The sequence below is a fragment of the Leptonychotes weddellii genome, chromosome 5 (assembly GCF_054177405.1).
Source record: "Leptonychotes weddellii isolate Sample4059 chromosome 5, ASM5417740v2, whole genome shotgun sequence".
NCBI lineage: Eukaryota > Metazoa > Chordata > Mammalia > Carnivora > Phocidae > Leptonychotes > Leptonychotes weddellii.
The window spans coordinates 101326495-101349486 of NC_138373.1; the positions used below are offsets into that span (position 1 = coordinate 101326495).

Below are 22992 nucleotides of genomic sequence, written 5' to 3' on the forward strand. Positions count from 1 at the left end.
ATGCCTCTTGAGATTCTGTCAGGAGGTAGAAATTCAGTGTTCCTGCCGGAGACATCACATACTCTCAAGGATGGGTCCTGGGTGTTAGGAAGGATGGAAATGGTGACAGCCTAATATGGTTAGCAGCAAGTACCATGACATTTGAGTCAGAACTGATGGATGCAGGGCTAAGTGGGTTAAGTGTCTGCCTTCGGCTCTAGGCTCTCATGATCCTGGGGTCCTCGGATGGAGCCCCATATCTGTCAGGCTCCCTGCTCAGCGGAGAGTCTGCTTCTCCCTCTCCTCTGCCCCATCGCTCCCCCCCTCATGCTCACTCTCTCTCAAATAATTAAAATAAAATAACTGATGAATGGGACTGGAGAATCTCCCAGGCTTTCTGTCCTTCACCTGTCTGGAGTCTGGAGTCTGCTGCAGCATCACTGGGCGCTTCCCATGGAGCAAACAGGAGCAGAGATAGGAGGGCGGCTGCCTAGCTGGCAATTAGCCAGCCACTGCCACTCCCCAGCTGCCCAACCACTTGAAAGGCTAAGGGAAAAGAGCTCATCCAGAGCTGAAGGAGGCCTAGAGGCCTGACTTAGAGTTCATCAGTCTTTCTCCCTCCCTCTGACTGCCAGTGGAGCTAAGTAAAAGCTGAAATTGTAGCCACCCGCTCTGTGGGTTGCACACTCCCACTCTCCTCACTGACCCCAGGCCTGGGTCTCAGCCCAGTGCGTGTGCCGGGAGCAGGGGTGGGGGGGTGTTGGCCATGCTGACAAAATCCATTTGGAATTTCTCAAGGTTGTGGTTTGGGGCTTAAGTTTGCCACAGAGTGTGCCTGACAAAAGAGAAAGCTAGAAAGAGAGGGAGCCAAAGAGAATACAGAGGAAGGAAACAGGAAAAAGCCGAAATATTCTTGCTGTAATACCATTGGAGATTCTCCTCCCTCTGTCTAAGTGTGAGAAATTCCCATTCTGGATGTTCCTTATCATTATTTTCTCTCCTATCCTATGCCCATTCTAGCTGCATCCCCTCTCTGCCTGACACCCCCATACACACCAGGCTCAATCAGTGACTAAAGTAAGGATGAGATGTCTTCCTGCTTCCATCAAGTTTCCCAAGCCCAGGATTCTCAAGTGGAAAATCAGGACATAAAATTTTGTCATAAAGTACTAGCCTAACCCAACATTCCTCAAAATGCCCTTGTTACCTGAGTAGCAAAATCACCTAATTTTGAGGGTAATTTGGGTAGCAGATATATCTATTGCCTAGAGAAATAGAGAAAACCATTTCTACATTCCCTGGCCAACGAGATGACCTGTTAGAGGCAGCATCTTGCAACCCCACAAACATTTAGTCACTTGTAAAGTTCTGAATGTGTGATGTCTATCCCTTTTCTGAATTGAATGATAATGGTTTGTTTTCAAAGATACTGAGTTAGGAAAAGACAGATTGTAACTGTAAAAAATCTGTTTTCTCTAGTTTTGGTTATGTCCTAAAAGATAAAGGAATTATTTTACTAAGATTAAATGCAGAAGAGTTCTGAATAAGGAAGAACACAGTACACATGCAAATAATTCAATAGGAAAGCATGCTGGTTTTGCTGGTTTCCAGAGCAAACACTCCCTTTTCAAGCACTGGAATCTCTTTTATATGTTTCCCATTAGTCTTATATCTACCTCCTAAGTTCTCTGACTTGGAGCCATAAAGAAAAGCACCTGCACTTTTGGGTCCAAACTTAATGTTGAGATACGTTCAGGACTTGAAATCTCTGGAACAGAGGTAACCATGGTATAGGGCAGGGGTTAACCAAGTACAGCCAGAGAGCCTAATCTCATCTGCAGTCCCATTTTTGTGAATTAAGCCTTATTGGACACAGCCATACCCATTTGTTTATGTGTGGTCTATGGCTACTTTTGATTCACAACAACAGAGTTGAGTAATTATAGCAGAGTTGAGTAGTTGCGACAAAGCCCACAAGCCTAATACAGCTGACCCTTGAACGACACAGGTTTGAACTGTGCAGGTTCACTTAATACACAGATTTTTTTTTTTTTAGTAAATACCTACCGTACCCTACTGTAAATGTATTTTATCTTCCTTATGATTTTCTTTTTTTTTTTTAAAGATTTTATTTATTTATTTGACAGAGAGAGACACAGCGAGAGAGGGAACACAAGCAGGGGGAGTGGGAGAGGGAGAAGCAGGCTTCCCACAGAGCGGGGAGCCTGATGCAGGCCTCGATCCCAGGACCCTGGGATCATGACCTGAGCCGAAGGCAGACGCCCAACGACTGAGCCACCCAGGTGCCCCTTCCTTATGATTTTCTTAATAACATTTTCTTTTCTCTATTTTATTGCAAGAACACAGTATATAAAACACGTAGCATACAAAGTATGTGTTAATCTGTTAATCGACTGTTTCTATTATCGGTAAGGCTTCCAGTCAACAGTAGGTTATAAGTAATTAAGTTTTGGGGGAATCAAAAGTTATGCACAGATGTTTGACTGTGTGGGAAGGGGGCGCCCCCAAACCCCTGATGTTGTTCAAGGGTCAACTGTATACTTGCTATCAAGCCCTCTGTGGGGGGAAAAAATGCCAACCCTTGTTCTAGGACAAGGATCAAGGTGAAGTCTGGAGTTGAAGCACATAAAAAGTAAATTTTTATGGTAGGGGTTCCTGGGTGGCTCAGTCGTTAAGTGTCTGCCTTCAGCTCAGGTCATGATCCCAGGACCCTGGGATCAAGCCCCACATCGGGCTCTGCTCAGCGGAAAGCCTGCTTCTCCCTCTCCCACTCCCCCTGCTTGTGTTCCCTCTCTCGCTGTGTCTCTGTCAAATAAATAAAATCTTAAGAAAAAAAAAAGTAAATTGGGCCTATGTTTGGATATCTAGCCCCCCTCTACGTAGAAGTACCCCCTGGTTTTTCACATTGAAAGTTGCCAACTAAATCAGTGAGGACCATTTCAAATCCTTTGTGGGATCAGGCAGGATACACATAAATAAAGTCATTGGGTGTATGAGGGTAGAATTTACCTGGGAAAGAAGCGATGGACTGGGATCCCAAGTGTGGGCAGAAATATAACCACCTGCATCCACTGGTCCAGTAGTTTAATTTATTTTAGTTACAAACAGAAACCAAGAACAAGTCTCAGTACAATAAATTATTCATTCCCATCCCTCCTGCTAACAACAAATAAGAGGCTCAGAGAGTCTTAGGTAAAACTCTTCCTTTGGAGGGTTTCCTTTAACATCTGAATGGGGGGGGACAGTTTCCCTAAGGGCCTAGACAAACAACTCTCTGAAGACTCTAGGGAGAGCCCCCTTCCTTTCCCCAAGAAAAACCTCTCTACCACTGTCTCCTAGTCCCCCACAAGAAGGAGCCCAGGCTGCTGTAGAGGAGTTAGGGAACAGCAGATAAGAACGAGTGGTCTCCCTGGATACAGATCTTATGGCTCCACACAATGCCTGGGGCTCTCCCTCAAAGGAGAGGAGTAGTCAAACTACAGGGACACCCCAGCCAGAAGGTGTAGGAACCAGAGCTAAAGGGACCCCAGGGCCGGGGACAGGGAGGCAATACCATGCATGTCACCTTCGTTCATTTCAGGTGTTTCAAGAGCAGAAGAGGGGGTGACAGCTTTCCCTCCCAGGCCCCCCTACGGCGGGGGAAAAGGCTGCACATCGCGGACTCAGCCTGACCCCCCACGCCCCCAAAGCCGCTGCCAGGAGCCAAGATCGCCACTGGACAGAAATGAGAGCAAAGGGCCGAGGAGGCGCGCCCGCCCCCCACCGGCCCCGCCGGCCCCGCGGGCCAGGTGAAGCCGCCCCTCACTTACACACGTTGACCCACTCGGTGACCTTACACTCGTCACAAAGCACGTAGCAGCACCAGTGGAAGCGGCAGTGACAGCGCTCCACTCGCGTCTGCCGGAGCACGTTGTGCCCACGGCCGCAGCACAAGCTACCGCAGCCGTCCAGCAGACGGCTGGTCTTGTTGCAGGCCCGGCCCCGGGTGCCGGGGGAGCCCACCGCAGGGTCTCGCTCACAGAAGTCGGGGGACTTCTCAAAGTAAACCAGCTCTCCCGAGAGGCGGCGGGGACGCAGGCGGGGTTGGAAGGCTCCAGAGTTCCGGTTGTGGGTGTCGATGAAGATGGCCCGGCCCAGCCGCTCCCTCAACGCTGCCCCCACTGCCCGGAAGTCTGGGGCCGCCCTCCAGCACGTCTTGAACTGGCAGCTACCCGATGTGCCGTGGCACTTGCATTTCCGCTTCAGGTTTTCAGTTACCACCTAGAGCATGGGGTGGGGGGGGCAGCACAGGGGCAGAGCACAGGGGCGCAGCAGAGGGGAGGGAACAGAGAGCATGGGGAGGGAGACATAGAGGCAAGAATGACCATGGAATGTCAGAAGAGAAAGGGCACTGCAGGGCTGGCTAATAGCTCAACTCCCTCATCTTCTGGTTGGAGGACTGAGGCCAGAGCAGAGTGATCTGCCCATCTTTAATCACTAGCTGGTAAGAGAGACTCAGCTTCGATAACTAGCTGCTAACAGAACTCAACTCCAGTTGTCCCGACTCGCAGTCCAGTGCTCTTTGCAGAGTGAGCACTAAAATGAGCACCGCTTCTGTAGGAAGGCAGCTGTCATACTAGCTACCATGTAATGAGCACCTGCCAAGGACTAGGCACTCTGCCCAGTGCCCTATTTGCCAGCTCACTCTTAATGACATCTTAAGGTAGGTATCGTTAGATTCTTTTTACAGATGCAAAACGCAGGGTAAGTGACTCGCTTGAGGTCATCCAGATGGTGAGTGGCCATCCCCCACCACATCTCATCCTCTTTACTCTGCTGTGCCTCTCCAACTCCAGCCAGGCCTCAAAAGCTAAGGAGACCCGGGACAAGTTGCACACACATACCTGTCGCCCCACCCTGTTGTTGTGGATTCGCATTCTCGCCTGGATGTCCCGGGGAGCTTCCCTGGAATCCAAGAAATCCCGAGAGAACTTCTCTCCAAAGTCCATGTCATGGTTACAGCCACCCCATTCCCATGTGTCCTGGGGGCCAGGGCTGGGGCCTGAGCCGGGGCCAGGGCTGGGCAGGGAGTGGGGGAAACTCTTGCCCCGGGACAGAGCCTGCAGCTGCAGCAGCTTGGCCCTCAGCCGGTCCTGCTCACCGCTGCCCTTCCAGCCGCAGCTGCAGCTCACTAGCCTGCCCAGGCTGCAGGCCGTGGCGACCGCGTGCATGACCCCTGCCGCCAGCATGGAGAAGGAAAAAGCACTCTCACGGAAACCTGGGGATAAAAAGGGTGTGACGGGGGATAAGGTTGACAGGCAGCTGGAGTAGGGAGGTGGGAGGAAATAAGCAGCCACCCTTCAATTCCAGGAATTCCTAACTGAATCCTGACCCTGTCATTTACCAGCTGCGTAATTTGGGAGAAAGTCACGGAGAAGGAAGGGAACGGAAGCACGAAGCCTCAGTTTCCTCATTTATTAAGGGAGGAGCTGGACTGAGATGATCTCTGAGGCCCATCCTTGTTCTGTAAGTCTGGGATTTTCGGGTGCAGATGAAAGAGCTAGCTGGAGGGCAAGACCCCTGGGGTTGGCAGGTGACTGAGAGGGAGTCCCCGAGGTCTTTGAAGAAGTGATCACTGAGTTCTACATCTGAAAGCTTTAAAAATTCCCCAGCCCAGCAGGGAGCTTGGGTGGTGGGGTGGAAGCAGAGACTTTTGTGTTCTTTTTTTTTTTTTTTCTTTAGGGCCCTTTAACCAACCTTCCTCCACCACCCCAACACCCCCAAAGCACTGGAGCTGTGGAGCTATCCTTCCCCTTTCCAGTTTCTAGTTTTATATTTGCCCTTTAAGACTGCCCCTTATGTTTATCCTAACCTGCTATTACTCTATAAAATGCTGGGAGGGGGAGAGGGGTGGGGGGTGATTTTCCCTGAGGCCCTCTTAAAATGTTGGCTTCTTTGTTATGTTTTTGGGGTCACAGAGGCTCAAGATGACAAGCTTTTCCCATGCCTCTCATTTGGGTATCAACGCCTTTCCCTACACCCGGCCCTATAGAGAAGGAGGGGGTCCCTCACTTCCTTTTAGGTAGGGGCTCTCTTGAGCCCTGAGAGGATGAGAGACAGTGCCTCTTTAGGGGCCAAGCCTCTCCCACCCCAGGATGCAGGGCTTCTGGCCCAGCCTCCCAATTCCCCCCAACCTCAACCCTCGGGGTGAAGCTGTTTGCACACGTCTTGGGAATTCCCCCGCAGATGGCAGCTGCCTATTAACCCCGTAGTCCCTGAAGTACTGCCCCCCCCCTCGAGCTGAGCCCAGAATGGATCTTTACTCCTCCAGGGAGGAAACACGGGCATGGCCTGGCAAGAGGCAACGATGACTTCCAGACCATACCTCCCAGACCAGACCAGCAGTGACCTGTTCTTCGCCCCTCCAGCCGCTCCTCACCTGCTCAGGTGAGAGCCACCTGGGGCCCCCACAGCACAGAGGAGGGGGCTGCTCCCCAGCTTCAAAGCCATCAGGGTCTTTGTTCCCAGCCTCTGCTCCTGGGAACCCCAGCAATTAGGGGAGTAGGTTTAACCCTTAAACGGTTGGGGGCGTCACCCCACCCCCGCTGAGGCTCTGGGGACACCAGCCTGGGCTTGTCCGGGGAGGGGGGGGAGGATATTGGGGGAGGTAATGGGGGGGCGTTTGAAGCTTCCAGGGCTGGGGGCATCTCTTGCTCGCAGGTGCAACCCACATCGAGCCTGGTGGAGGCAGGCAAGAGGGGCCCTAGGGTAGGATAGCAAGACTCAGCTGCTTTGCCGGCAGCACGCAGGTGGAAGTGAGGCGCAGGGGCCCAGACGGGTGGCCAGGCGCAGCTCTGTGGCTCCCGGGGGTGGGGGGGGAATTCCCGGAGAGAGGCCCCTCCCGGAGTCGCGAACCGGTCCCTTCCCGCCTCCGCTCGCCTCGGCCTGCCCCCCAGCCCCAGCCCCGGCGGCGCAGACCCGCCCGGCCCGGCTCACCGCGCTTGAGGATGGCGCTGTGGTGCGGCAGACGGCCGCCGCCCTCGAGCGCCGAGCAGTTCCAGCGCTGGTCGCGCAGCTGATGCTGACACTCGTGGACCGCGATGTGCAGGCCCTGAAGCGCGGATGCCGTCACGTCGGGGCTGCGCAGGCAGAGGCCCAGCTGCCGCTTGCTCAGGCCCGACAGCGTCAAGCATACAGTGTTGGCGGTCAGCGGCGGCTCGCCGGGCAGCTTCAGGCCCAGAATCTCATTGCTGAGGGCCCTGGGAACGCAGAAGGCGTTGCGGGGTCTGTGGTCCAGGCCTCGCGCCCCCTCCGACTCCTCCCGTGCTGGGTCGGTGCTTTCAGCCTAGGGCTTTCTCTCGTGGGCTGGGTGACAGGGGGGAGCTGCTCACCGACTGCACAACGCCAGGAACAGGAGACCCGCGAAGCCCGAGGGCGGAGGCCGCGGCCGGGGCTCCTCCCGCATGTCGAAGCCCGGGCCCTAAGGCCCCGGTGGGCAGATCGATCAGGGCCTGCGGGACAGGGAGACTTGGGGGCTTCGGAATAGGGTGGGCTGCCCCCACCCCAGCAACCAAGGATTCCTAACTCACCAGTGCCACCCCAGTGACCCTTGTCATCCCTCCCCAAGCAAAACAATAAGAATCACCCCTGTCCCTGGACCCTGGAGGAAGAGTCTGAGCACCGCAGCAGGGGCTTATGCAAGAGCCCCTGGAGCTGGACCCAGACAGACACAACGCCTGGCACACAGACACACTCACGTGCAAACTCAGACATACTGACTCACAAACACCACTCCACCATCTTGCCCCCCGCCCCCTCTTTGAGGTCCCCACGACTGGCTTCCCTCGCCCACCAGAGCCTGGCTCTCAGGGCTAGGGGGCGGGATTGGAAGAGGGTTCTGCACCACCTACAGACGGCGGGGTGTGGGGGAGGGTCACCTTCAGGTGCTGTCGAGGGCAGGCAGCCTCCGTGAGAGACCTGGAGGAATGGGCCCCCAACCCGGCTCTACCCACTTTTTCCGCAGTTGGGAGAGAGGGGAGGCTCCAGGTGCACCAGACAGGGAGGGGACCTGGTTCCCGCCTGAAGAGGACGGCGGCACAGGTTGAGTCCTCTTCCTCCTCTGCCACCTTTCCTAACTAGTGTTCCCCTCATCTGCAATGCCCGTCTGGTCCCCTCGGGTCCCAGGCTCATTCCCCAACCCTTTGCTCTCGCATTCATTGCCCTTCTGATCTGGGAATATTCCTTTATTTGCTGTCTTTATCTCTGCCAATATCCCTGGCTCTCTCTCTGTCTCCGTGCCCCAGTGGGCGGATGCGTGTCTGTCTGTCTGACTACCCGTGTGCCTCTCTCAGCCCCGTGTGCGCGTCCCTGCTCTCCCTGCTTTCCCGGCTCCGATTACCTCCAGCTGCTCTGGTGCGGGGTCGCCACCGGCAGGATTGGGTCGCCTGGGCTCGGGCTTCTCAAACCGTGGGGAGACTGCGTCGGGTTCTGCCCCCTCGGCAGAGCCGCATTCTTCCAGGGCAGGGCCACTCCTCTTCGCTGCTTCCCCAGCGCCGCCGCAGCCGCCGGGAGGAAGGGAGGGAGGAAGGGAGGGAGTGATCGAGAAAGCTAGCAAGTGGTCTAGCAAAGAACTGGGGGCTCCGGCTCTACTCTACTCGCGCCGAGCTCACAAGCGGCTCTGCTGCGGCTGACAGAGCTGCGCCCCTCCCCGAGCCCCAGGCATCCCCACCCCACTCCTCACACCCCCCGCCTTGACCCGGGGAGCGCAGGCGCTCCCCCTCCTCCCAGCCTACACACACACCCTCTCCCCCGACGCCTGGGTTCACGCTTGGCCCCACTGAAGGGGGTGGTGACCAGAGTGCCCCTCACCTGCTCTGGGTAGCCAAGTCTGCAAGGAGGGTGCCGTGACCCAGACTAGGGAGACAGGACCCTGGTCCCACGTGGTCATTGCTCTTTGCCTCAGTTTCCCCACCGAGAGCTGGGTGGCTGGAGAGTGCCTTTGACAAGATGAACACAGAGCTGAGATTCAACTTCTCTCCCTGGACAATGTTGTGTAGAGCCCTCAGCGAGAGCGCGCCGCAGGGCACTCAGAGCCAGGAGGAAAAGCTCCCTTCTGGGTAGCTTGGCTTCCACCCACCTCTGAGCTCTGCGCCTGCCCCTTGGGAGGGGTCAGACTTGGCCTCAGAGCTTGGTCCTAGCAGAGGCTCGGGTAGCCCCAAAGATCTCCAGCCTTCTCCTATGCTTCCCTTGGCTTATAGGCATCCTTGGCCACAGAGTTCTCCTGCCCATCCCGGGATCCCGGGTCTGCACTTCGAGTGGCCCATATTCTTGCTCCAGGCTTTCAGACCTAGCTAGCCAGGGAAAGAGCCTGAATCTTGGGGTGCACAGACCAGAGCAAACCACCTTACGGAGCTCCAGTGGCAGTGAAGGGGTTAGGCGCCACTGCGCTCCTGCCTGACTCACCCTCCCAGCTCTAACCACTGCGGGCTATTTTTGCCAGAGAGGGGCCCCAGGCTTCCCAGCCGCCCCCCCCCCGCCCCTGCCAGACCGCAGCCCAAGGCACGACTGGCCCCGCGCGCCCGAGGCTGGCACGTTGACTCAGAGACAGGCCCCCTGGGGAAGCAGAGCCACGGGGCCCGAAACCCACAGCCACAGTCATCTCTTCCTTGGTGGTGGCCCTGCAGCTCTTCTGGGCAGTCAGCCTCCAGTCTGTGCTGCTGCAGGGCCTGCCCTGTGCTGCAGGGGGCACTGCTGTCTGGGGGGCAGAGCAGTCTGAGAGAGATCAGTGACTTTTCATCGGCTGGCATATTATTTACTAACCACCTTTATGTGCCAGGTCTGGAGCAGGCTGGGGAGGTAAAAGTGTCATGGTTCCTGACACTGGACAGCTCTGACCAGAGAGGGTTGCTTTTCTTTGCTTTCTCACCTCTGGGGGCAGGAGAGGAAGAGAAATAGCCCTAGAACTCCTGCCTCTCCTTCCTGTTTAGACACCAAGACCCAAACCATGTGTGGCTTTTGAGGCCACTGGAATCTGTAAGCCATATCTCAGTAGCTTTCATCCTTTCACCTGGATTCAGTGACCCTGGCCAGCATTCTTGTCCTTCCTGCATGTCAGCCTGGGACTCCACCCAGGTCCCTGGAGGAAGGGGATGAGGTTTCCTATGCCTCTCTTCTCCCGTGGGCATTTGTATTTCTCCATGGGTCTCTGGACCTCCCTCAGGTTTCCGATCGTTACTTCTGATTCTACCCTTGTCAGGCTGTAGAACAGTCAGGTGCCAAGGAAGGGCCAAGGTCAGAACTATTACCATAGACTCCAACTACTCAGTGACTCCAAGGCTCCCCACGCTGGTCTATCCCAAATCCAAGGACCCACACTCCTGTTCCCTCTCCATGCAGAAGCCCAGCTCTGGGACAGGAGGCCACAGGCAGGCAGACTGGGTGGCCTGAACTGGCCCCCAGTGCCCTTGGCACGACCGGCTGGCCTGAGCACTGACCCGCAGGCGGCTGGAGGGTGGTGGAGCAGGCGGGGTCTGGAGAGGGCTGTGGGTACACACCCATTGCCTAATACCCCAAGCACGCGGCCAGCTCCAGGAAAGGGGAGGGGCGGGAACCAGAGAGACCTTGACAGGGGTTGGGGCCATGACAGGAGGGGGAAAGTGAGGGGCTGTCATTACTTTGGGGAGAGAGTCGGAGCAAGCTGGTCCCCCTTCCCCTCGATGAGAAGACTGGAGGGCTGCCTTCCCATCATGGGGATGGAGGGTGTAGCAAGAACAATCTGGGAAGATCACTGGGGCCCTGGAGGGCGGGGGTCAAAGAAAAGAGTGGGGGCCCTCCCCCCGGGAGATTGGGGGATCAAGCAACTGAGGCGGTGGCTAAAGCAGAGCAAAGCCTCGGGAACCTCCTCCTCCTCCTCCCCTCATGTTTGCCTTGGCCCAGGGTCCCGGGTGACTCATCTATTGCTGAGCCGCTGATAGGGGCGGCCAAGCTCGGGGAACCCAAATTATAGGCCCAGGAGGGATGGATGCGCCCTCGGCGGTGAGCTCAGCTGTGCTGCCCACCCTCCGCCTCTCACGCCTTCTTCTGCAGCACCGTAGGCCACCACCCGGAGGCACCAAAGGGTCTGCAGCCCAGCTGCATTGGACTCCTGGGGAAACCCCCAACACTTGAGCAGTTAGCCCCAACAAATCTGTGGGATTACCATAGACAATTTTGCCCCCTTCTCTACCAGAGGCTGATGGCTTCCCAGCACGAGGAGGCAGTGCCGCCTGCTGGTGCTTCAAAGGAAGGTAGGCTCCTCTGCCCACAAACTCTCAGCCCTGGTCCCCTGCCTCCTCCCCACACCCCAACAACAAGAGAAGGCCCCTTTCCCCTCTGCCATCTCTCTCCTGTTCCTGTTCCAGAGAGGTGGTTTGCTACTGATTTTCTACTTCAAGCCTTTAAAGTTATCCGTGGTCAAAGGTGATAGAAAAATATAGCAAGGTAAAGGAGATAGGTAGCAGGATTCCATTTTATATAGGGGGATGAAAAAGAAAGTGAGGGAACAAGCCCATGGAGATATCTGAGGAAGGACATTCCAGAACACAGAAAAGCAGGTGCAAGGATCCCGAGACAAGAATTTGCTTGGTATGTTCAGGGAATCAGCAAGTAGGCCAGTGTGACCAAAGGGAGGAACCCACAGGGGAGAGGGTGGTAGACAGTGAAGTTAGAGGACGAGGACGAGGAAGGAGCAGGGTCAGATCATATAGGGCCATGTAGGCCACTGTAAAGATTTCACCTTTTTCCTTGAGTGAGATGGGGAATCCTTGGAAAATTCTGAGCAGAGGAATGAAATGATCTGCCTTCGGTTTTAGAAAGCATGGCTCTGGCTGCTGGGTGGAGAAGAGACTGTGGGGGCCAAAGGCAGGAGTGGGGAGAGCTACCAGGAGGCTAGTGCAGTAATCCAAGAGAGAGGAGGTGGTGGCTCTGACCAATGATGTAGCAGCGGTGGGGTAAGAATGGGTCCGAGTCTGCAAATATTTTAAAGACAGAAGGACAGGATTTGTTGACGGACTTGACACGGAGTACAAGAGAACAGATGGATCAAGGACAACCCTAAAACTCTTGTCGTGAGCTACTGAAAGGATGGAGGTGCCGCTTCCGGAGATGGGGCGACCAAAGAAAGAGCAGGTTTGGAGGGGGAAGAATCATGCGTTCGAGTTTTGAACAGGTACATTTTGAGAAGCTTATTCAAGTGTTAGATGTGCAAGTGCAGAGTCCAGGGCCAGAGGTATAAATTAGGGAACATGAGACTGGATGGTTCACCAAGAGAGTGAGTGTAGACTGAGAAGAAAGTCCAGCTTGAATTGGGGCACACTCTGAAGCTTAGAAATTGGTACACAGGGTGGAACCTGATAAGAAGCCTGAGAAGGTGAGCAGCTAGTGAGGTAGGAATGGTGTTCTAGAACCCAAGTGAGGAAGTATTTCAAGAAGGAGAAAGCGTTCCTTGGAGGTTAATTAGGATGAGAAACAAGAATTAACCATAGAGCAACCAAGAGGTCATGGATGACTTTGATAAGGAGGTGTAGCAGGTTCAAAGATGTGATCAGGATGGAAAGAGAGAATAAAGAAAAGAAATTAGTGCTAGTGATTAAAACAATCCTTTTGAGCTTTGCTGTAAAAGAGAGCAGAGAAACGCGGCAATCTTGGGAGGTAATGTGGAGTCAAATGAAACTTTGGCAGTTTTAGATGGGAAATATTACAGCATTTTGCATATGGATGGGTATGATCCGGTACAGAGGTAAACTGAAGATGCAGGAAAGAAACAGAGGACAACAGACAGAGTGATGATTTTTTTTAAAGATTTTATTTATTTATTTGACAGACAGGGAGACAGAGAGAGAGAACAAGCCGGGGGGGGGGGTGCCCGAGCCACAAGCGGACTCCCTGCTGAGCAGGGAGCCCAACCTGGGACTCCATCCCAGGACCCTGAGACCATGACCTGAGCCAAAGGCAGACACCCAACAGACTGAGCCACCCAGGCACCCCCAGAGTGATGATTTGATCTAAATGGAAATTTGGGCCAGGGCACGCACAGTGTGACCCAGAATTAGAGACCTCCCCTCCCGCTCTTCCTCACTAGTCCTGGTGGGTGGAATGGTGGAACAGAGGATACTCGCTCCTTCTTTTCTTTCTTTCCACCTCTGCTTGTCACCAATGGCCACAGACAGGGTTTCCTGTCTTCCAGTGCATCTCCGGCCTGCATGGGGTTTTATCCATCCATAGGCCAAAAGACATGACCCAGACAAGCTGCCCATAATTGTCTATTTACTTGAGCCATCTCTACTGGGTGCCCTCTGGAGAGATTACTGGTTTTTGGACCTGGGGAGGATGCTGGGCCAGTACACCTTGTCCCTCAGGGTCAAAGCCTTGGAGGGACCAGGTACAGTGGATGGGGCAATAGGCCTGGGAAGGATGTTGCCCTCAAAAATAACCACCCTCAGGCTTCATTTGGGTTAATCAGCATCTCATTTAAAATGGAAGTGCTCCAGGAAGATTACTTAAACTCATCAGACATGTACTCCTTAGAGTGATTTCCCCGCCTTGAAGGGGATACCTGGTTATTTCTGAGACTTGGGAACTCTTCAAGATCAGACCTGGGTACATACTCAGTTAGAAAGTACCCTGAAGGGCACCTGGGTGGCTCAGTTGGTTAAGCGACTGCCTTTGGCTCAGGTCATGATCCTGGAGTCCCTGGATCGAGTCCCACATCGGGCTCCCTGCTCGGCGGGGAGTCTGCTTCTCCCTCTGACCCTCCCGACCCTCCCGCCTCTCATGTGCTCTCTCTCTCAGTCTCTCTCTCTCAAATAAATAAATAAAATCTTTAGAAAAAAAAAAAAAGAAAGTACCCTGAAGGCGGGGGAGATGAAAAAGAGAAAATCCAAAAGGGAGACAGAAAGATCCTAAAGATCAATTTTATTTATCTGTCAGTTTTGAGATGGGCCCATTGCTACACACTCAAACAGCTCGTAAGGTGGAAAGAACATGGATTTTGAGTCAAAACGATCTGAGTTTTAATCTAGCTCTACCGTTTATTCATTTTTTTAAAAAAGATTATTTATTTATTTTAGAGAGAGAGCGCGCGCTCAGGGAGAGAGGCACAGGGAGAGGGAGAAGGAGAGAAGGAGAAGCAGACTCCCCACTGCACATGGAGCCGACACAGGGCTCCATCTCAGGACCCTGAGATCATGACCTGAGCCGAAACCAAGAGTCCGATGCTTAACCGACTGAGCCACCCAAGCACCCCCCCATTTATTCATTTTCTAAAGATTTTACTTTTAAGTAATGTCTACACCCAACATGGGGCTCCGACTTCGAATCCCAAAATCAAGAGTCACATGCTCCACTGGTTGAGCCAGCCAAGTGCCCCCATTTATTAGCTGTGTGGACCTTGAACAACTTCTTAATCTCCTTTTTCCTCTGTGAAGTGAGAGAGAGGAGAGACTTGAAGGAGGAGATCTTCCCTCCTTCCAGGGGCCATCTGTGTGTGCTGGGAGGGCACGATAAGCAGGCTGGCAGTGCTCCCTATGCCCCATAGAGGGAACAGCAGCTACATCCTCAATAGGAGGCCAAGGGTAGCCTTGAAGCTGAGTTGGAGTCCCTGGGAGAAAACAGAAAAGTGTACAATGGAGGAGATGCTTGCAAGCATTTGGGTATCTCGATGTGGTAAGAGTAGAAAGAGCCAGTTTTGGAGGAAGACAGAAACTAGACAGAAAAATCCAAAAAGAAGCAGACGCATGGAGGCACAAGTTCTCTATTCTGGGGTCAGTTCAGCAAGCAGCTCTTCTTCCCAGCCCTCCCTCCTGCACCCATACACACGCCTGTCATCTACTCCACTGCCCTTCCTGAGCCTAATCCTCAGAGACTCAGCCACTCCAGGCCTTGTCCATCTTGATGCTGCCTAGGTTGCCGGCTCAGGCCCCTCCCCTAGTGACGTGCACAGGTTGACACATGCCACGGGGTGACGCACCATAGGATGACACAAGGTATACACGGCGAGTGTGACACATATATGCATATTTAATCTCCCCACGCACACATACTCATCCACCCATCCACCCACCTCCACACACAGTTCCAGACACTCCATCTCTCAGTCAATCATCTGGGTCTTTCCCGACGGTAGCTACCACCTCCTTCCCCACACATAGATGATGCACTGTCCCAGGTGGTGCCTGTGACAAGATTACTCGATTGATCCCTTCTGACCTGAGCTAAATTCCAAGATTCTTTGGAAAGGTTCCTAACATCCCTCCTCCAAACACGGAGTTTCCCTACATGAGGACACACATGGGTGTACACCCTCAGGACACACTCACACATTCGCATATGCATTCGCATTTGCATTGTCCCGCTTATACACACACACGCGCGCGCGCGCGCGCACACACACACACAGTCACTTGTGCACGCCTTCCAGCCCACAAGCACAAACTGCCGCTGTCCCTGGTTGGTTTCTCTCCACAGACAGGCTCTGTTTGGTGAACTCACCCCCAACCCCCCACCCCCACCCCCGGGATTTCACGACCCCACCCGCACCCTCAGACTCCCGCTTATCCTTCCCTGTCCAGCCGTCGGGGGCGGGGCGGAGTTTCCTGGGAAGGAGGCGTCTCCCCGGAGTCGCCGCCCAGAACGACAGCTTTCCTTGCCTTCCTCTACTCAGGAGTGGGGAGAGAAGGGACGCCAGCGGAGGCCCGGGCTGACGTCGAGGGGGCAGCCCCACGGCCGGTGGTGGCGAGGCGGCGGGGCTCCTGGCCGGCTCTCCCCGTAGCACACTATCGCCGCGCCCCCTGGCGGACGCTGGTCCCCGACGGGCTCCGGACGCGAGGAGGAGTGAGGCGGGCGCGCGTGGGAGGGCGTCCCAAGGGGAGGGGTCGGCGGCCAGTGCAGGCCCGGAGGCGGGAGCCGCCGGGCAGGGGGCGGGGGTGAGCCCCGACGGCCCTCCCGTCAGCTCTCGCCTCAGACGGGCGGGAGCCACGGCCCCGCTCGCTGCCCATTGTCTGCGCCCCGACCGGTGCGCCCTGGTGCCACAGTGCGGCCCGGCGGGGCAGCCTCCTATCGTCACTTCAGCCAGCGCCGCAACTATAAGAGGCGGTGCCGCCCGCCGTGGCTGCCTCAGCCCACCAGCTGGGACCGCGAGCCATGCTGCCCGCCGCCCGCCCCCAGGGCTGTTAGAGCCAGACTGCGAACTCTCGCCACTGCCTCCACCGCCGCGTCCCGTCCCACCGTCGCGGGCAGCAGCCAAAGCCGCCCCGACTTCAGCACAGAGCAGGCGAGGCCGGGCAGGCCATGGGGCACTGGGCGCTGCTGCCCGGCTGGGTTTCTGCTACGCTCTTGCTGGCGCTGGCCGCCCTGCCCGCAGCCCTGGCCGCCAACAGCAGTGGCCGATGGTGGTAAGTGAGCTGGTGCGGGGTCGCCACTGGTCCCGGGGCGCAGAGCCAGGGGCCAGCCCCAGCCAGCTCCCACGCTCTGGGATCCGTCCGCTCCCTCCACCGCACTGACTTGCTGCGAGACACCGAGGGGCGCTCTGGAGCGCAGCTGCTCCAGAGAATCTAGTTCGGATGAGGTGGGGTGAATGGTCCGCCCGCGGCGGCCCACGATACTCCAGGCAGGGAGCCCACTCCCATCTAGCACCGCCCTTCGCCCGTGAGCCCCAAACCCAGCCTCACGGTGGTAGCCACACCACAGGTTTCCCTGCCTCGGCAAGCGAAGGGCCAGGCTGGCGCTCAGAAAGGAGGCAAGAAGAGGGTGGGACTCCTATGCATTTCACGCCTGGGGTGGGCATGGAATCCAGGCCAGAGCCGCCCGGAAGCAGCCTCTCAGAGCCAAGGTGGACATCTGGTCTTCAGGTTTCCCATGCCTCCCCTGTCCAGTCCCCAGACCCAGGGCCCCGAGTGGCCCTGCACAAAACTCTGGACGCCCATTCCTTTCAAACTACTGAGCCAGGGAGCACGGAGTCTTTACCTCATTACTGATCTCCTGCGGCTCTCTCACGCAAATAGCCCCACGAAGAGGGCGGGGTAGACACGACCTTTTTGCTTAGGGTGCAGGTCCCCATTCCAGAGCTTGAGCTCCTATCATGCATCTCACCAGGGGCATCGTGAACGTAGCCTCCTCCACGAACCTGCTGACCGACTCCAAGAGTCTACAACTGGTGCTCGAGCCCAGTCTTCAGCTGCTGAGCCGCAAACAGCGGAGGCTGATCCGCCAGAACCCGGGGATCCTGCACAGCGTGAGCGGGGGGCTGCAGAGCGCGGTGCGAGAGTGCAAGTGGCAGTTCCGCAACCGCCGCTGGAACTGTCCCACGGCTTCGGGGCCCCACCTCTTCGGCAAGATCGTCAACCGAGGTGGGTACCCAGGAAAGCGACGTTTCCGGGACCAGGGGAACGCAGGGTCACCCGCAGGGCAGGGGCGGGCGAGCGCAGGGAAAATGTCCCCGGCGCCCGCAGGGTTACACGATCAACCCGCCAAGAGCTTCACGCCCAGCGCCAGCTCTGGGCCAGACTCGTTCTACCAGGCGTTTTCAAGCCGTGCACCTTGGGCGCAGAGCTTAGCTTTTCTGCGCCACTGCCCGGGCAAAAGCGAGTCCTAAGTCGTGGACGCTGGCTGGCCACCGCTTTCCCGGCCCCTCTCAAAGGCGCCCGGGCAGCGGATCTCTGCGAGAGTGTCTCGCCTCCAAGCCCAGCAAGGCTCCCATCGCCGACACGGGCCGAAAGTTTGGGCTGCGGAGAGATTTTGACAGTGTAGAGTTCTTCCGCTCCCCTCTTTTCGGTTTATCTCTCTGGAGCTGCCCCACTTCCACTGAGGAGCCAAGTGCGCCCTGAGTCTCGGGAGCGCGTGATTACAAGCGTGGACAGGGTTGCGTGCCCACGCACGTGCTTTCTCTAGGAGACCAGCTTCCCAGCACAGCCGGCCGCCTGGCTCCCAGGACTCCAAGGGCGCAGTCGGGGCACCGGACTCAAGGGTCCCGAACCCTCCACAGAGGAGGCTGGCCGCACCCCCGCGTTACCTCCTCGCTCATCGTTAGCTCCCTTCCCTCACAGGCTGTCGAGAAACGGCATTTATCTTCGCCATCACCTCCGCCGGGGTTACGCATTCAGTGGCACGCTCCTGCTCAGAGGGCTCCATCGAGTCCTGCACGTGCGACTACAGGCGGCGGGGGCCTGGGGGCCCCGATTGGCACTGGGGGGGCTGCAGCGACAACATCGACTTCGGCCGCCTCTTCGGCAGGGAGTTTGTGGACTCCGGGGAGAAGGGGCGGGACCTGCGCTTCCTCATGAACCTCCACAACAACGAGGCGGGCCGCACGGTGAGCGCGCTTCAGGGGCTCTGCCTGCAAGCGGAGTGGCAGGGATCTCCGAGGCCCCGAGCAGGGGCTGACCTCGAATCCGGGCAGTAACAGACGGTGATGAGGCCAGGCGTCGGGGCAGGGAACCAGGAGAGGACGTCCAGAGGGTGCTGGGGGTTTGGAAGGGAAGGCAGAGAATGGAAGAGAGTGGCGGAGGGTAGGGAGAACTGGAGAGGTTAGGAGTCAGGCAACCCGTGGAATGTATTGCCTACAGCCCCTCCGTTGTAATCACTGAAAAGAAACGAGGCTTGGAGGCCGGGGCCACTGTCCGGCGTGGAGGAGAGTTGGGCCCGGTGTCCAGATCTCTGCGCGACATTTCGCGCCTCCCTTCCCCTTCCTCCCTTCCGCCTTCGCGGAGGTCCTGGCAGGGTCCGGGAGGAGGCGGTATCTGGGATGGTGGCTCTGGCTGTGACCACCCTGGGACACCCTTTCTTCCCTCCCCCCCCCCCGCTTCCTCCCAGACCGTGTTCTCCGAGATGCGCCAGGAGTGCAAGTGCCACGGGATGTCGGGCTCGTGCACGGTGCGCACGTGCTGGATGCGGCTGCCCACGCTGCGCGCCGTGGGCGACGTGCTGCGCGACCGATTCGACGGCGCCTCGCGCGTCCTCTACGGCAACCGCGGCAGCAACCGCGCCTCGCGGGCAGAACTGCTGCGCCTGGAGCCCGAAGACCCCGCGCACAAGCCGCCCTCCCCCCACGACCTGGTCTACTTTGAGAAATCGCCCAATTTCTGCACGTACAGCGGCCGCCTGGGGACAGCCGGCACGGCGGGGCGCGCCTGCAACAGCTCGTCGCCCGCGCTGGACGGCTGCGAGCTGCTCTGCTGTGGCCGCGGCCACCGCACGCGCACACAGCGCGTCACCGAGCGCTGCAACTGCACCTTCCACTGGTGCTGCCACGTCAGCTGCCGCAACTGCACGCACACGCGCGTACTGCACGAGTGTCTGTGAAAGCCCGCGCGCACTCGCGCCCGGGAGCGCGCTCCTCTCGCGCACCTCCAAACAGTGCCGCACACGCCCCCACCCGGCCCCTCCAGCCACACTCGGCGGGATTCCTGCGTACGCCATCATTTCTCCCACCTCCTCCTGCCCGCGGACTCCTGAAACCACTTGCCTGGGCCGGCACGAACCCTCTTGCCATCCTGACGGACCTGCCCCGGACCTACCTCCCTCCCTGTCCCGGGAGACCCCTTGTTGCACTGCCCCCTGCTTGGCCCCGAGGTGAGAGAAGGATTCGTTCCCTCCCCCGTGGGGGTCAGCTGCTGACCGTGTGGCTCGGCCTCCTCCACTGCGCTGGTGACCTCCTTGCCTCTCTCCCTCGCCTTTATCCTCAGTTTTTCTCCAGGTCCGCTCGTGCCCTTCCCATTCTCCTGCCAAGGGCTCAGACCCTGAACACACACCTGGGCATCGGGGCCTTTCTCCTCCCCACCTCCAGCCGAACCAGGAGGTGCCAGGGTGAAAGGGCAGCTGTGGTGATGTGGAAAATGAGGTTGGGGGACCCAGCCGAAATACCCCCATTCTCCCAGCCTCTGTCATGGAGCCACTGAACAGCTGTGAGCCATGCCTCCCTCAGGCACCTCCTACCCCTTCCTGTCCTGCCTCCTCATCAGTGTGTAAATAATTTGCACTGAATCGTGGATACAAAGCCACGAGTTTGGTTGTTGTAAATAAAACTATTTATTGTGCTGGGTTCCAGCCTGGCTTGCAGAGACCACTTCCACCCCACCCCACCCCACTTCCACCCCACCCCACCCCACTCCTCTCCCTTCTTCTCTCCTTTTGCTCTCCAGCCTTTTTTGCTCCCCTCTTCTCCTCTCCAATTTCTCAAAGATGCTGTTGCCTACCGGAATCAGTATTTCCTTGCATTGTAGCTATTAGTGGCTCCTCGCCCCCACCACTGTAGTATCTTCCTCTGCAGAATAAAATCTCTATTTTTATCGATGACTTGGTGGCTTTTCCTTGAACCCAGAACACACCATTGCTTACTTCTCTTAAACAAATAGGATATGTTGTTGGGGGACTGGTGTCCTGGCCCTGCAAGAGGACCCTAAGGTTCTGACCCTTGGATGACCTTAATGAGGCCACTGGGGATCCAGGTCTCCAAAAGAACCTAGTCAGGAGCCAAGAGACCCTGCAGGATTCTTCTTCCTATTCGAACACCAACTGGCTGTGTGATATCGGGCAAGTCCAAACTGCCTCAGTTTCAACCCTTGCTAAATGGGGATTAAACAAACAGACAAACAAGCTCTGAGCCTGCCTTTCCCATCTGGAGTTGTGAAAATAGCCACAACTGAGTGATAGCCATGACCGTGTTGTGAGAAGAAACCAAAGAAGAAAGAGAAATCCAAGCAGAAAAGGTGTTGCTGTAGAGCTTTTGGTCCTTGAAGCCTATTTGCTTCACCTGTGGTCAGGGCATGGGGCGGTGGGGAAGGCACTTCCCTCCCCAAGACAAGGAAACACCTTATTAGGACTCCAGCTCCCAAACCTGGGCTCGGGAGGATCTAGGTAACATGATGGGTTCTAGTCCTGGACCCAAAATCTCAGGGATGATGGTTGGGGAGCAGAAGGGAGCTGGAGGGCCGGAAACCAAACAGAGGCTAGGGCTTAAACTGATGTAACCAAAAGGAAACCCAAGTATGGTCCATAACCCAACCATTAAGTTAGCCATTCCCATAAAGAGCCTGAAAGAGGACTGTTACTAATAACACAGATACTTCCAATGCGCACATTCATCGGATTAGTACTCCTGCCCACACCCTAAACCTATCTCTAACCCTAATCCTCTCCCCATCCCTAGGTCTAGGTCTAACCTTAGCCTTAACCCTAACTTCAGACAAACACTAACCCCTTCCTAAGCTCTAATGCCTATCCCTAATCCTAACACTTTCCCCCAGGGGAGGACCTAAAAGGCAGGGGGAGCTATGAAGCACCCCACCCCCTAAGGGCAACAACTGATCCCACACGACTGGAGAATTTCCCACTCTCCCCAGGACTCTTTTACTGTTGTTGCTGCCTCCCACCTCTCCCTGGATATGTGAACTCTGACCCCTGTTGGCCTTTGGGGTATGTGTGGGGGTAGGGGAGTGGAGCCAGGAGCTGCTCAACCCTGCAACGGACATCCCTTTCCCTTTCTCTCCATCTGCCAAGCCAGCACCAGCTCAGCTCTGATGGGCAGTGGAGGGGGAGGAATAGAAAACTTATTGATCCAGAGTAGAAGACACCTCATAAGCCTTGGGTTTCCAGTAAAGAACCCCCTGCAGAGAATATCCAGTCTATAATTCAATGAATTATTAGATCCCCAGCTACCAAAGCAAGAAGTTAATGGGCTGCCAGAGGCAGGAGAGGGGGCTCGGCCCCTGCTGGACAATGCCCAGAGTTGGGGAGAAGCAGCGGCTGGGGAGCTGAGGGGTTGGCCGTTGTCCCCGACCACTCTCACCTGACTCCTAAATCCAAGAGCTGGAACTGGTATCAGTTTTCAGGCCCAGAAGCTGGGGCCTCTGAGTGGAACTGACACATAGGAGCTGGAGGAAGGGTAAAGGGGAGCAATGAATCCTGTTCTGGTCCTAATTAGACTTTTACCAAATCTGTTGTTTTCTCAACCTAGTTACCTTGTCTATTAAACAGGGATGGTTGTCAGTACCGAATCTTCTCCTTCCGGAAAGTGAGGAGGTTCAGATGAGATCACGTTTATGAAAACGAGGGTCATTTGAACATTTGCGGACACGTCTTCTGCACCAGGCATATGCCAGACGCTGGGGTACAGGGCTGTATGAGCTAGTGCCCACTTGGAGGAGCTTATGGTGTGGCCAGGGAATCAAGCACATCAACACATACCGTCAGAGTAATAGGGGAGCGAAGTGAAGGCTCAGTGAAGTGTAAAGCCGTCTGCACACCCATGAGGTTTAAGCACAGACTCCCATACTCAAGCCCACTGCATGGAGGCCCTTCACTTCCAGGGGCTGGGACTTCACAGTGGGTAGGGAAGTGCAGAATAAGGCTGGGCCCTTGAGGGGCCATGCACTAAGAAAAAAGGGGGGGGACAAGCAAATGGAGATAGGATCTACAAAGCATTACATAGAAGCTAATTTTTTTTAAAGTTTATTTATTTATTTATTTATTTATTTATTTATTTATTTATTTATTTATTTATTTAAGAGAGAGAGCATGAGCAGGGAGGAGGGGTAAAGGGAGAGAGAGAAGCAGGCTTCCTGCTGAGCAGGGAGCCCAACACCGGCTCTATCCCAGGATCCTGGGATCCTGACCTGAGCCAAAGGCAGACGCTTAACTGACTGAGCCACCCGGGTGCCCCGAAGCTAATTCTTTTGATGTTCTGATCACCTGGGCCATCGTCACAGAGGGCTGGGCCTAGAGAGGTCGCCATAGGACAGTGTTGGCAGGAATGGACCCGACGCCCCAGCTCTGCCCCATCCGCCCAGGTTATCCTTCCACCCACCTCTGAGCTTCAGGCGCCAGGTGCCACACAGCCAGGGGGACCTGAGGCTGTCAGGGACCCCGGACACACGGGTGGCCTCAGCGAGCGAGGGAGGCACTAGTCCTGAAATATCCTGGGGGGAGCGGAAAAGCTGAGAGGGCCGAGAGGGCAGACCTGCACAATCCCCAGGGGGGCAGCGA

At 56.2% G+C, this 22992-nt stretch overlaps 2 protein-coding genes and 1 long non-coding RNA gene across 4 annotated transcripts; 2 read left to right on the forward strand and 1 right to left on the reverse strand.

Annotated features, from left to right (window-relative positions):
• Nucleotides 1-2798: 2798 nt before the first annotated feature.
• Nucleotides 2799-8521, reverse strand: WNT10B (Wnt family member 10B). Of its 2 annotated transcripts, XM_081821593.1 has the most exons (4): nt 7371-8521; nt 6976-7238; nt 4884-5257; nt 3802-4260 (listed from the first exon to the last, which is right to left on the reverse strand). In XM_081821593.1, the coding sequence occupies exons 1-4, from the start codon at nt 7442-7444 to the stop codon at nt 3802-3804; spliced, it is 1170 nt and encodes a 389-aa protein (XP_081677719.1). In that variant the 5' UTR covers nt 7445-8521. The 2 variants fall into 2 exon arrangements, with proteins under 2 accessions (XP_081677718.1, XP_081677719.1); XM_081821592.1 differs by lacking the exons at nt 6976-7238; nt 7371-8521 and adding an exon at nt 2799-3071 and having other exon boundaries at nt 3810-4260; nt 4884-5398.
• Nucleotides 4353-6414, forward strand: LOC145721783 (uncharacterized). The gene is made up of 3 exons (XR_014145691.1): nt 4353-4702; nt 5387-5505; nt 6311-6414. It is a non-coding gene; the product is annotated as an uncharacterized LOC145721783 (long non-coding RNA).
• A 7735-nt stretch (nt 8522-16256) lies between the features above and the next one.
• WNT1 (Wnt family member 1) lies at nt 16257-20099 on the forward strand. Its single transcript, XM_006729252.3, has 4 exons — nt 16257-16406; nt 17107-17360; nt 18057-18322; nt 18823-20099. Exons 1-4 carry the CDS (start codon nt 16303-16305, stop codon nt 19309-19311), a joined length of 1113 nt encoding a protein of 370 aa, XP_006729315.1. The 5' UTR covers nt 16257-16302; the 3' UTR covers nt 19312-20099.
• Nucleotides 20100-22992: the final 2893 nt, after the last annotated feature.

Excerpts from the sequence above, each read along its gene's own strand:
- WNT1 (XM_006729252.3), top strand. The coding sequence starts at position 16,303 with ATGGGGCACTGGGCGCTGCTGCCCGGCTGGGTTTCTGCTACGCTCTTG. Across the intron at positions 17,361-18,056 it reads CGGCAAGATCGTCAACCGAG|GCTGTCGAGAAACGGCATTT; the intron begins GTGGGTACCCAG and ends CTTCCCTCACAG. Across the intron at positions 18,323-18,822 it reads ACAACGAGGCGGGCCGCACG|ACCGTGTTCTCCGAGATGCG; the intron begins GTGAGCGCGCTT and ends GCTTCCTCCCAG.
- WNT10B (XM_081821593.1), bottom strand. The coding sequence starts at position 7,444 with ATGCGGGAGGAGCCCCGGCCGCGGCCTCCGCCCTCGGGCTTCGCGGGT. Across the intron at positions 7,239-7,370 it reads TTCCTGGCGTTGTGCAGTCG|GGCCCTCAGCAATGAGATTC; the intron begins GTGAGCAGCTCC and ends CTGCGTTCCCAG. Across the intron at positions 5,258-6,975 it reads CAGCGCCATCCTCAAGCGCG|GTTTCCGTGAGAGTGCTTTT; the intron begins GTGAGCCGGGCC and ends TTTTATCCCCAG.